General features: G+C 49.9%; 1 protein-coding gene across 1 annotated transcript in view; it reads right to left on the bottom strand.

Moving 5' to 3' along the window:
• The window catches only part of DCC (DCC netrin 1 receptor), a 436,443-nt gene that overhangs the window by 108,709 nt on the left and 313,872 nt on the right, over window positions 1-13,862 (bottom strand). Inside the window, exons 10-11 of the mRNA XM_068424420.1 lie at window positions 2,667-2,815; window positions 731-869 (exon numbers count right to left, since the gene is read on the bottom strand). Coding sequence (XP_068280521.1) covers window positions 731-869; window positions 2,667-2,815 — 288 coding nt within the window. The remainder of the gene's footprint in view (window positions 1-730; window positions 870-2,666; window positions 2,816-13,862) is intronic.

Below are 13,862 nucleotides of genomic sequence, written 5' to 3'. Positions count from 1 at the left end.
GGGGATTCTGCCCCTCTGCTCCGCTCTCGGGAGACCCCCCCTGCAGTGCTGCGTCCAGCTCTGGGGCCCCAACAGAAGAAGGACATGGAGCTGTTGGAGCGAGTCCAGAGGAGGCCACGGAGATGCTCAGAGGGCTGGAGCCCCTCTGCTATGGAGACAGGCTGAGAGAGTTGGGGCTGTTCAGCCTGGAGAAAAGAAGGCTCCGGGGAGACCTTCTAGCACCTTCCAGCACCTGACGGGGCTACAGGAAAGCTGGAGAGGGGCTTTTTATAAGGGCATGGAGTGATAGGACGAGGGGGAACGGTTTTAAACTGAAAGAGGGGAGATTGAGATGAGATCTGAGGAAGAAATTCTTTGCTGTGAGGGTGGTGAGACCCTGGCCCAGGTTGCCCAGAGAAGCTGTGGCTGCCCCCTCCCTGGCAGTGTTCAAGGCCAGGGTGGATGGGGCTTTGAGCAACCTGGTCTAGAGGAAGGTGTCCCTGCCTGTGGCAGGGGGGTTGGAACTAGATGATCTTTAAGGTCCCTTCCAACCCAAACCATTCCATGATGATCTTAAAGGTCCTTTCCAACCAACACAATTCTATGAACTTCTGCTTTCTGTCCTGCACATTCAATACCCTCCTCGCTTCATCGCTGCCTCTTCCAAAACATGGTGGCAGAAGAAAAAGTCTGATGATCGCAACCTATAGACGCAACCCGCCCACCCCGGGACCCCTCTGTCCCCACTCACCGTCCGAAAGCGTGGTGACCGTCACGTCCTCGGTGGAGACGCCGGGGCCGTAGCGGTTGTAGGCGAGGAAGCGCAGGGTGTACTCGGTGAACTTCTTCAGCCCCTCCAGCCGGTAAGAGAGTCCGTCCACCTCCACGTTCTAGCACACGGAGAGGATAAACCGAGGGGAAACGTGTCAGCCAGTGCCAGAAGTAGAGCTAAATCCTTATTTAAGTAGATATAAAAGGTGATTTGTATCAGAGAGGCTTGTTATAGGTTGGCTCTCAGCACTCGTCCGCTGCCCTGCCCACGGCATCAGGATGGAGGGGGCTTCAGCACCTGGGAGATGAGTTTAGTTACTTGGGGTGCAGGAGAAAACAGGGGTTTTCTTAAACCCCTCCAGAGATGGGGACTCCACCACCTCCCTGGGCAGCCCCTTCCAACGGCTAATGACCCTTGCTGAGAAGAAATGCTTCCTAATGGCCAACCTCAACCTCCCCTGGCCAAGCTTGAGGCTGTGTCTTCTTGTCCTATCACTAGCTGCCTGGGAGAAGAGGCCAACTCCCACTCCACTACAACCTCCCTTCAGGTAGTTGTAGACTGCAATAAGGTCACCTCTGAGCCTCCTCTTCTCCAGGATAAACAACCCCAGCTCCCTCAGCCGTTCCTCGGAGCTCAGACCCTCCAGACCCTTCACCAGCTTGGTCACCCTCCTCTGCACTCGCTCCAACACCTCAACATCTCTCTTGAAGTGCGGGGCCCACAACTGGACACAGGATTCAAGGTGCGGCCTCACCAGTGCCCAGTACAGAGGGACCATCACTTCCCCAGACCGGCTGGCTACACTATTCCTAAGAGAGGCCAGGATGCCATTGGCCTTCTTGGCCACCTGGGCACTCTGCTGGCTCATGTTTAGCCGCCTGTCCATCAGCACCCCCAGGTCTCTTTCCGCCGGGCCGCTTTCTAACCACTCTTCCCCCAGCCTGGAGCGCTGCGGGGGGTTGTTGTGGCCCATGTGTAAGACCCGGCACTTGTTCTTGTTGAACCCTGCCCTATTCTTTGCTACAAACCTACTCAGGCCATACTCTGCCCACAGAGCTCATCTGTGCTGCACTCCTATCAAATATTGCTTATTAAATGGCCATTGGTTATTAAATCTGCCAGTTTGCAACCTGCAGAAGGCAAGTGCTTGTTTACCACTTGAAAGCATGTCCTCACGGCAGAGTTAGGAGCACAATTAAGTGCAGAGCATCAACACCAATTTCTACTACGAGCATCTGTCAGTCTGGAGAGGAAAATGCATAATTTCTAGCCTGGATTTGTATTATTTTACCCTCCTACTTGAAAGAAGTTACAAGAAGGAACGAAAAATATATATTCTACAAAGATCTCATGTACAAATTGCCGTTAAGGTGTTGAGAGTTTTGCACAATGTAATGGGGGAGTCCAAAGGGTCTTGAAATGCTCTTTGGTGGAAAGAGGAAATGGCCTCAAGTTGTGCCAGGGGAGGTTTAGATTGGAGATCAGGAACAATTTCTTCACCCAAAGGGTTGTCAAGCACTGGAACAGGCTGCCCAGGGCAGTGGTGGAGTCCCCATCCTTGAAGGTATTTAAAAGCCGTGTAGATGTGGTGCTGAGGGACATGGGTTAGTGGTGGGCTTGGCAGTGCTGGGTTAATGGTTGGATTTGGTGACCTTAAAGGTCCTTTCCAACCAAAACAATTCTATGATCTTATGATAACAGGCTGTCTCCTTCTACCTCCTGAACCCATTTTATACTGGTGGAAATTTATTTTGCCTGATTTGGTCTTGCATCACTGGTTTGTGCAATATTTACCTCATCTGGAGGATTAACCCCTAAAACCTCTCGCTCTGAGCCTCTCTAGCACTCTAAAGACCTGCAGATGCCTACACCAACTATCTCCTTTACACAGGGAGAGTAGAGCTGCTCCGCTCACCTGCTCTTTTCCAGTCGCCGTCTCCGTACAGAACAGCCTGTAGCCTTGAACGGGGCCGTTTGCATAGGCAGGGGGATCCCAGGAGACCAGAATCGAGGTAGGTGAGGTAGACACAGCCCGTAGGTTTTCCACCGGCCCGGGAACCTGCACTGCACAGAAAGGAAAGGATGGCGTGAAAGCCCCGTTCCCACAGCGCCCACCGCTGCGCTCGCGTTCCCGATACGTGGCACGACCACCACACATCTCCGAGGGATGGCTGCAACGGCCCTGCTTCAGCACCCCACACCTCAGAAACGCCAGACAAAACACAAAAGGGATGAGAGACCCATGGAAAATACACTGTAGAAAGACTCGTGCGGATTTAGTGTCATGAATACATGAAATACTGAGAAGGGTTGCTCCATCACTGAATCAACCAGGTTGGAAGAGCCCTCTGGGATCATCGAGTCCAACCGTTGCCCTGACACCACCATGGCAACTAGACCATGGCACTAAGTGCCATGGCCAGGCTTTTCTTCAACACCTCCAGAGATGGTGACTCCACCACCACCTCCCTGGGCAGCCCCTTCCAATGGCTAATGACCCTTGCTGAGAAGAAATGCTTCCTAATGGCCAACCTGAACCTCCCCTGGCCAAGCTTGAGGCTGTGTCCTCTTGTCCTATCGCTAGTTGCCTGGGAGAAGAGGCCGACTCCCACTCCACTACAACCTCCCTTCAGGTAGTTGGAGACTGCACTAAGGTCACCTCTGAGCCTCCTCTTCTCCAGGCTAAACACCCCCAGCTCCCTCAGCCGTTCCTCGGAGCTCAGACCCTCCAGACCCTTCCCCAGCTTGGTCGCCCTCCTCTGCACTCGCTCCAACACCTCAACATCTCTCTTGAAGTGCGGGGCCCACAACTGGACACAGGATTCAAGGTGCAGCCTCACCAGTGCCCAGTACAGAGGGACCATCACTTCCCCAGACCGGCTGGCTACACTATTCCTAAGAGAGGCCAGGATGCCATTGGCCTTCTTGGCCACCTGGGCACACTGCTGGCTCATGTTTAGCCGCCTGTCCATCAGCTCCCCCAGGTCTCTTTCCACCGGGCCGCTTTCTAACCACTCTTCCCCTAGCCTCTACGTATAGATGAGACTATCTATAGCTCATCTGTGCCTTCAGCTCTAACTGAAGCAACATTGGAACGAAAAAATAAATGATAATTGCGGCAAAAAAATGTAAAGGTCAAGCAGAAGGTTATTTCTGAAAATCTTCAGCACCAGGTTTAGGTGTAGCGTAGAGACATTGAAAATATTTTTCTTCCCTTTCCATTCTAGTCCAATATTTCTGACAGGCAGTTTAATGTGCTTAAGGCCTCAGTATTTTCAGCGCACACAAAGCATTTCATAATCTCTCCTGATCCCTTCTGTCAAATAATAATCTCGTGAAAATTGGCATTAAGTTGCAAATCTTTTCCTAAATTCTTCCTTTTTCTAAAGAGCAGAGAGGCCCTAGAACTGCTTTACATTCCATTAAAACAAGATATTAAATCACATTTCCTCTAAAGTCAAATCTTTTACAACTAAGAGCATCCTCGCTCTAAGAAAAAAGGATGAAGGAAAGAGGGTGGGGACACAACTGATGCGTTTTGTTTTTTAGCACGGGCTCCACAAAATGCTTCGATATATTCCAGAAAAGGCCGTTCCTCTGAGAACGTCCTTCTGCACCCACAAAAGATTGGTTTGATTCCACCTTTGATTATTTTTCCCCCCTTCTTCCCGCAGTGACGAGTGACACGGTATTGGGACCAGTCCTGTTTAACATCTTTGTCGGCGACAAGGACAGTGGGATTGATGCGCCCTCAGCAAGTTTGGGATGACACCAAGCTGGCGGTGTGGTCAACACGCTGGAGGGAAGGGATGGCATCCAGAGGGACCTGGACAGGCTGGAGAGCTGGGCCTGTGCGAACCGCATGGAGTTCAACAAGGCCAAGTGCAAGGTCCTGCATGTGGGTCAGGGCAATCCCAAGCACAAACACAGGCTGGGTGGAGAATGGATTGAGAGCAGCCCTGAGGAGAAGGGCTTGGGGTGATGGGTGATGAGAAGCTCACCATGAGCCGGCAACGTGCGCTGGCAGCCCAGAAAGCCAACCGTGTCCTGGGCTGCATCCCCAGCAGCGTGGCCAGCAGGGCAAGGGAGGGGATTCTGCCCCTCTGCTCTGCTCTCGGGAGACCCCCCCTGCAGTGCTGCGTCCAGCTCTGGGGCCCCAACACAAGAAGGACACGGAGCTGTTGGAGAGAGTCCAGAGGAAGACATGGAGATGCTCAGAGGACTGGAGCACCTCTGCTATGGAGACAGGCTGAGAGAGTTGGGGCTGTTCAGCCTGGAGAAGAGAAGGCTCCAGGGAGACCTTCTAGCACCTTCCAGTACCTGAAGGGGCTACACGAAAGCTGGAGAGGGACTTTTTATAAGGGCATGGAGTGACAGGATGAGGGGGAACAGTTTTAAACTGAAAGAGGGGAGATTTAGATGAGATATTAGGAAGAAATTCTTTGCTGTGAGGGTGGTGAGACACTGGCCCAGGTTGCCCAGAGAAGCTGTGGCTGCCCCCTCCATGGCAGTGTTCAAGGCCAGGTTGGATGGGGCTGGGAACAACCTGGTCTAGAGGAAGGTGTCCCTGCTTGTGGCAGGGGGTTGGAACTAGATGGTCTTTAAGGTCCCTTCCAACCCAAACCAGTCTGTGATTCTATGATTCTTTCTCTGTAGTTAATAGATTTAATGATATTTCATTAAAACCTGGTTCCACGCTGCACAGAAAGATGCAACTACAGAGAGCTGCAGGCAGAGTAATTAGTAACACAGCAAAACCTGCGTCACGCTCCGAAGACATGACAGTTGTTTGGCAGGACTGTCCTGGCCACCTCCAGCGCTATCCACAAGAGCTGGCACTGGAGTCAGCTTTTGAAAGTTTATATTTTCACAGAATCTTCTGGTTTTCTGTACTTTGCCCTTTAACTCTTCACGTGGTGCCCAGCTGCGCGCCACAGATGGATGCGTGAATCTGATATTATTTGATTTCTTAAGGAAGGTGGGAGCAGGGATGGTACCACCAAGAGATGTGATGGAGGTGGCAATGTACCCTCGTGGCCAAGAAGGCCAATGGGATCCTGGGGTGCATTAAGAAGAGTGCGTCCAGCAGATCGAGGGAGGTCCTCCTCCCCCTCTACTCTACCCTGGTCACACCTCACCTGGAGTATTGTGTTCAGTTCTGGGCTCCCCAGTTCAAGAGGGACAGAGATCTACTGGAGAGAGTCCAACGGAAGGCTATGAGGATGATGAAGGGACTGGAACAGCTGCCTTAGGAGGAAAGGTTGAGAGACCTGGGGCTTTTGAGTCTGAAGAAGAGAAGACTGAGAGGGGGATCTGATTAATGGGTATAAATAGCTGAGGGCTGGGTGTCAAGAGGAAAGGGGCAACCTCTTTTCATTGTGCCCTGCGATAGGCCAAGGGGCAATGGATGCAAGCTGGAGCACAGGAAGTTCAACCTCAACATGAGGAAGAACTTCTTTACTGGAAGGGTTACAGAGCACTGGAACAGGCTCCCCAGAGAGGTTGTGGAGTCTCCTTCTCTGGAGACTTTCCAGACCCATCTGGATGCGTTCCTGTGTAACCTGCCCTAGATTGGTCCTGCTCTGGCAGGGGGGTTGGACTCGATGATCTCCAGAGGTCCCTTCCAACACCTACCATTCTATGACTGTGGCTGGAGGAAGGAGGAGTCTATTGTAACAGTTTGCTCTGGGGAGAAAATCTCTCTGTGAATCAAAATTTATGAAGATTTCACTAATGTCAATAAGCTATTTGGAGAACCAGTGCACAGAAAGACAGGTTACAGCAATCCTGGCTCTGGCTCCGACTTCCAGAGCGAGCTTGGATAAATAATTTAATGCTTTCATGCTTCAATTTCCTTCCCATAAAATGGCATCATAATACATCTCCTACTCATTCTTTATCTTACTGATTCATATTGTAAGATTTCTGGGGTAGGAAGAAAGGTCCAGATAAAACAAAGATGAATGTGTGTCAAATGGAACCGAGATAGAATTTCAATTCCTACATCCAAAGCTATTTTAGAAATGCTTGGCAGCAGCAGCTTGTTTTATAGGACATCTTCTCTTTGACCTTCTCATGGTGCTTTGGTGCAGCTGAGGACCAGAGCAGTTACAGATGAGCACCTCATACCCTTCTAATGTACCGGGTCTTACACTTGGGCCACACCAACCTCATGCAGCGCTACATGCTGGGGGAAGAGTGGTTGGAAAGCAGCCCAGTGGAAAGAGACCTGGGGGTGCTGATGGACAGGCGGCTAAACATGAGCCAGCAGTGTGCCCAGGTGGCCAAGAAGGCCAATGGCATCCTGGCCTCTCTTAGGAATAGTGTAGCCAGCCGGTCTGGGGAAGTGATGGTCCCTCTGTACTGGGCACTGGTGAGGCCACACCTTGAATCCTGTGTCCAGTTGTGGGCCCCGCACTTCAAGAGAGATGCTGAGGTGTTGGAGCGAGTGCAGAGGAGGGCGACCAAGCTGGTGAAGGGTCTGGAGGGTCTGAGCTCCGAGGAACGGCTGAGGGAGCTGGGGGTGTTTAGCCTGGAGAAGAGGAGGCTCAGAGGAGACCTTATTGCAGTCTACAACTGCCTGAAGGGAGGTTGTAGTGGAGTGGGAGTTGGCCTCTTCTCCCAGGCAACTAGCGCTAGGACAAGAGGACACAGCCTCAAGCTTGGCCAGGGGAGGTTCAGGTTGGCCATTAGGAAGCATTTCTTCTCAGCAAGGGTCATTAGCCATTGGAAGGGGCTGCCCAGGGAGGTGGTGGAGTCCCCATCTCTGGAGGGGTTTAAGAAAAGCCTGGCCATGGCCCTTAGTGCCATGGTCTAGTTGCCATGGTGGTGTCAGGGCAATGGTTGGACTCGATGAGCCCAGAGGGCTCTTCCAACCTGGTTGATTCTGTGATTCTGTAGAGACAGCTTTGTTTCTGATGAAAAGGATTGACAAGAGCTTTGTACCATTCTTCAGTAAAATTTGGTGGCAGCAGATCAGCTGGAGGCACTGAGCTTGTCTCTTCCCAGTGCCTAACTCAGGCTTGGTGAGGTTTATTTAATTTCCAGCTCATTACCACCATCCCAATCGCCATTGTTTTAGGAAAGCTGTAGAGGGACAAACGCATCCCAGTGGCCTGCAGCTCAGCAGAGATTTTTGGATGAACCTCAGCAAAGTGACATGCCAGCGCTCTTGTCCAGAGAAATATCGGACAGTGCCAAAGCTAACTGCCAAATCTGGCCGGTGAGACACTGGTCTGCATCCCACCAGCAGTGAGTGGAAAGGACGGCCACACCGCCCATGGACTGCGGCATCAAAACGCTCCCTTGAGGGACGTAAGGACGAAGGAAAACAGAATCACAGCATCCCAGATTGGTTGGGGTTGGAAGGGACCTCTGGAGATCATCTAGTCCAACCCCACAGGATCACAGAATCAACCAGGTTGGAAGAGCCCTCTGGGATCATCGAGTCCAACCATTGCCCTGACACCACCATGGCAACTAGACCAGGGCACTAAGTGCCATCGCCAGGCTTTTCTTAAACCCATCCAGAGACGGTGACTCCACCACCTCCCTGGGCAGCCCCTTCCAATGGCTAATGACCCTTGCTGAGAAGAAATGCTTCCTAATGGCCAACCTGAAGCTCCCCTGGCCAAGCTTGAGGCTGTGTCCTCTCGTCCTATCACTAGTTGCCTGGGAGAAGAGGCCGACTCCCACTCAACTACAACCTCCCTTCAGGTAGTTGTAGACTGCACTAAGGTCACCTCTGAGCCTCCTCTTCTCCAGGCTAAACACCCCCAGCTCCCTCAGCTGTTCCTCATAGCTCAGACCCTCCAGACCCTTCACCAGCTTGGTCGCCCTCCTCTGCACTCGCTCCAACACCTCGCTCCGACACCACTGGCTCCAACACCCAGAACGTACCAGCCATCCTGCCCTAGGCGTGAAGCCATGGAGATACCTCCTCAGAATTGTGGTAGGAAGAGTTCAGCGTACACAGCTGATATAAAATGCATTCCTCATCTACTGGATTTCTTCCTCTGTGCAATAGATGACACCAAGATTCAAGAAGGTCTCATGAAGGGGATGCAAAGTCTTTTAAAGTCAGGTTTCAATTTGTTGTGCTTTAAATTGAAGCCAAGACAATCTGAAAATGAAGAATTTTACTTTCTGTGTTAGACTTGTTTTTCCCTTTAACCCTTAAGTCTACTAAAGTAGTAACAAATTCTCCCACTATTAATAAGCTGAATCTGCCCTCCTAACTCCCAGAAAAGAAGGGGTTGCACGACGTTTCCAAAGGATAAAGATTCCAGCATGTCCTCGCCATTGCAGAAACAAAGGGATGATGATGTACAGCCATGAAACACTTGCTCGGTGTCACTGCACGAGCCAGCTGGAAATGTCAACTCCGTAGAGTCTCTGGAGCCAGCACTATTGATTGCTCATAATTAAATAAGTATTTCATCAGGTCTTTTCAGACCTTCAGAGGCACATGGGTGCGGGAGGAACAGAGCTGGGGTAGAAAGGCAACGGGGTGGCACCACCACAGCGAGATGCAGTGTGGAAAGAGAAAAAAGTGCCGGGTCTTACACTTGGGTCACACCAACCCCCTGCAGCGCTCCAGGCTGGGGGAAGAGTGGTTAGAAAGCGGCCCGGTGGAAAGAGACCTGGGGGTGCTGATGGACAGGCGGCTAAACATGAGCCAGCAGTGTGCCCAGGTGGCCAAGAAGGCCAATGGCATCCTGGCCTCTCTTAGGAATAGTGTAGCCAGCCGGTGTGGGGAAGTGATGGTCCCTCTGTACTGGGCACTGGTGAGGCCGCACCTTGAATCCTGTGTCCAGTTGTGGGCCCCGCACTTCAAGAAAGATGTTGAGGTGTTGGAGCGAGTGCAGAGGAGGGCGACCAAGCTGGTGAAGGGTCTGGAGGGTCTGAGCTACAAGGAACGGCTGAGGGAGCTGGGGGTGTTTCGCCTGGAGAAGAGGCGGCTCAGAGGTGACCTTAGTGCAGTCTACAACTACCTGAAGGGAGGTTGTAGCAGAGTGGGAGTTGGCCTCTTCTCCCGGGCAACTAGTGATAGGACAAGAGGACACAGCCTCAAGCTTGGCCAGGGGAGCTTCAGGTTGGCCATTAGGAAGCATTTCTTCTCAGCAAGGATCATTAGCTATTGGAAGGGGCTGCCCAGGGAGGTGGTGGAGTCCCCATCTCTGGAGGGGTTGAAGAAAAGCCTGGCCATGGCATTTAGTGCCCTGGGCTAGTTGCCATGGTGGTGTCAGGGCAATGGTTGGACTCGATGAGCCCAGAGGTCTCTTCCAACCTCATTGATTCTGTGATTCTGTGACCCGTGCTGGGGACACCACCAGTGTCCTAATGACCAGGCTAGAGCAAGACCTCATCCTACTCCTGCCGCAACCTGCTGCAAAGTGAAGCACCTTCCAAGAGTTGAGACTGAAGCAACTCTTCTCTCTTAAGACAAACAAAATAAAAAAATAAAAATCCAGGAAAAAAAAGTGGATGGGAAGAGAAAAGCAGGAGTCTAAGACAGACAGAAAAACAGACATCACCACCTTTCCCTTTATGTCTGCCCACCTTTTAGTAAGGAAGATACGTTTCACTGAAACTTAAAGCAATTGCAAACCTCCCCCCCCCGCAACACTCCACATAAATTACTCATAAAATTAAGGAACCATGTAAGAACGGCGTAAAGTTACCCCAGGGTGTATTTTACTGAGCCATTACGGACGAATACACACAAATGAGGAGGATATTAATGACTCCACGGAACACATTTTTCAGTAGCGCTTCACCCTTTCATCAAATGACAAGACAAATTCACCATGGAGGCACTACACCGGAGATGCTTATGTTTCTGCTTGCCCCAGCTCTTTATATACTGATAAATATATGAAAAATATATATATATATATATAAAAATATATAAATACCCCCAACACTGCCCAAAACCAAAGTGGCCATTCAATATTCCAGGAATTTTTTTGTACACGCAAAATTTGGCCGAGTGAGGATGCAGACTTGGACTAAGATGTTTTTTTTTACTTTAAAATAATATATGTAACGTTGTAAGCTGATAGCTGGAGAGCAGGAGTGCCATGTCCTCAGTTCCTCGCTGTGACAGGCGACGTGGGATGGGCTGTAGTAGAGAAGGCTCCTGATGGAGCTTGTGGCTCCCTTGTTAGATGGGACTAGCTGCAAGTTCATTAAAAATTATTAATTTTTGTTACATCAGTACATGATGGAAAGGGAAATCCCTGCCATGAAGGATATTGTGTATCAGCATGGATAGATCTGTACTTGGGCATGAGCAAAGAGAGAGGAAAAGTCATAGACCGACCGAATAGCCCAGGCTGGAAGGGACCACGGAAGATGATCTGGTCCAACCTTTTGCCAACATTTCTCACTTATATCCTGATGATGGAGAAACCAAGAAGTTTCAATGATCTACCCAAAGCCACAGAGCCTTGGCTCCAGCCCTCCCAACTTCTTAAACACAAGCTCAGTGTTTTCTCTGCCCAGACCCATGGCCATTTTGCACTGGAGAAAGAGGATTCTGACCTCCCTGTTCCTAAAAACCTGACCAAGCCCACCTTGGTGGGAAGTTTAACAGATTATCTGCAGAACTTGCATAAACTCATCCCGGCGGAAGGAGACCTGGGGGTGCTGATCGACAGGCGGCTAAACATAAGCCAGCAGTGTGCCCAGGTGGCCAAGAAGGCCAATGGCATCCTGGCCTCTCTTAGGACTAGTGTAGCCAGCCGGTCTGGGGAAGTGATGGTCCCTCTGTACTGGGCACTGGTGAGGCCACACCTTGAATCCTGTGTCCAGTTGTGGGCCCCGCACTTCAAGAGAGATGTTGAGGTGTTGGAGTGAGTGCAGAGGAGGGCGACCAAGCTGGTGAAGGGTCTGGAGGGTCTGAGCTATGAGGAACGGCTGAGGGAGCTGGGGGTGTTTAGCCTGGAGAAGAGGAGGCTCAGAGGTGACCTTAGTGCAGTCTACAACTACCTGAAGGGAGGCTGTAGCGCAGTGGGAGTCGGCCTCTTCTCCCAGGCAACCAGCGCTAGGACAAGAGGACACAGCCTCAAGCTTGGCCAGGGCAGGTTCAGGTTGGCCATTAGGAAGCGTTTCTTCTCAGCAAGGGTCATTAGCCATTGGAAGGGGCTGCCCAGGGAGGTGGTGGAGTCCCCATCTCTGGAGGGGTTTAAGAAAAGCCTGGACATGGCACTTAGTGCCCTGGTCTAGTTGCCATGGTGGTGTCAGGGCAATGGTTGGACTCGATGATCCCAGAGGGCTCTTCCAACCTGATTGATTCCGTGATTCAGTGCTCTCGTTTCAGTAAGACCCTGACCATCATGAGATCATTCAGCATCATTTATAGCAACAACATTATCATCCTTGTGACTGAAACTGGTACCCAAAAGAGCTGAGTAGGAGGCAAAGGCAGCACCAGTGCCCTCCGAGTTACTCAGCATCCGACAGCGGCAGATTTCATTGCATTAATTTTAATGGCCTTTTAATTTTCTCTGCAGTTTGGACATTTGTATAAGAAACATACGTTAAAAAAGACTGCAGCTGAATTTTTTTCTATGGGCAATAACTTCAAAAACTGTTGTCTCCCCTGAAAAACTTCTAGGAAAAAAAAAAAGAATCAAAAACTTGAATAGCTTCTGGTGCAATTGCTTTAATACAGCACTGATGGTAGTTTTTGCTGCTATTTGCCTTAGCAAGAAAATTCAGGTGCAGCCAGTGCTAAAAAAAAAATAATAATAAATGATTTCCTACTATAATGAGAAAAAATGAAATTGTGAAATGACAAAGGGGACGATTTCTGAGGTTAGATGCAGCAGCTTCTAATGGGAATTGAAAATAATTACAAAAGTATCTAGGCAGCGGTGGAACTCGGTGACCAAAGTCACCCAAGTCTCCTGTGCAAGTAAAATCCCCCTCTAGCCACTGCAAAATGCCCCATTTTCTACATAAATCCACCCCAAAACTCTCTATTTATGTTTCAGAAATTGCTTTTTCAAGACATTGACTTCCCAGCTTCTCCCCATCTCCGGGGACAACCACAGGGGGTCGGAGATTTGCTCCTCGCAGGATGGGGTGGCCATATGGGGACACAGCTGGACTTCTCTTAAGTAGGTATAATAATACTTCCCTACCTCAGAAGGACACAGGAATTAATTATTCCTTATAAAGCCCTTAAAGATGCTCGGGGTAGAAGTTGAGATGTCGGCGCACACTAAATTGATTTCAGCGGAAGGGAGATGAGAAGAGGCGACTTGATGAGGCTGGAGCGACGCCGTTGAGTTTCTTTGGGGGACGCCAACGTGCCTTCCTATTCATCTGCTCTTTCACCAACTAATACACCCATCACGGTGACGGAGAATTATGAGGAAACTGGTTTTAATTCATAAAAGAAATGAGCCAGTCCCACAGCGGGGAAGTGCTTTCAAAGCTCGGCTGGACAGTTTCAATCCTCCTCATGAGGATAGATGCGCCGCTTTATTCTCTCCTTCCAAGCTGCTTTAAGAGCATCTTGAGGAGCCCAAATAATAACTCACAAAGTCTCCCCATGTGGTATGAAAAGATTAGACGTGGCTTAAGCAGGCAGGGATTTAAAGCTGGGCTGATAATACTGTATTGAAATTATATAGCATAAAGGCAGAGAAAAAGGGGTTGTAGTTTAATAAAAAAAAAAATACAAGGGGGGGTGTGTGTTAATCTGAGGACAAAAACCTTCCTATAAATCCAGCCCATATATTCTGGATGATTATTTCAGAAAGCTGGAACTTGTGCTGCTGATCTTTTAAACTGATTACTGAGCAAATGTATGCACTTTTAGAAAAAGGCACTGACAGACATGAATTTCAGATGTCCTTTTTCATCAGCTTTTTTCTTCTTTAACAAGGCCAGGTTGCATAATACTTCTGATATTTTCAAATAACATGGAAATTCAATTTATCTGCAGCCATGTAATTTATTGTACGATAGTTACAGCATGTTCTAAAAGGCAGCCACAGAGAGGCTGACTGCCTCCCAGGACCAGAGAGAGTTGTTCCAAAATGAGAAGATAATTTGGTCAACGGTAAAAAGCAAAAGGAAAAAGGGAAAGTAATATTTT

Source organism: Nyctibius grandis (genome assembly GCF_013368605.1).
Source record: "Nyctibius grandis isolate bNycGra1 chromosome W unlocalized genomic scaffold, bNycGra1.pri SUPER_W_unloc_2, whole genome shotgun sequence".
Lineage (NCBI taxonomy): Eukaryota > Metazoa > Chordata > Aves > Nyctibiiformes > Nyctibiidae > Nyctibius > Nyctibius grandis.
The sequence above is the reverse complement of the archived record's forward strand: the minus strand, read 5'-3'. Positions and strand labels throughout refer to the sequence as shown.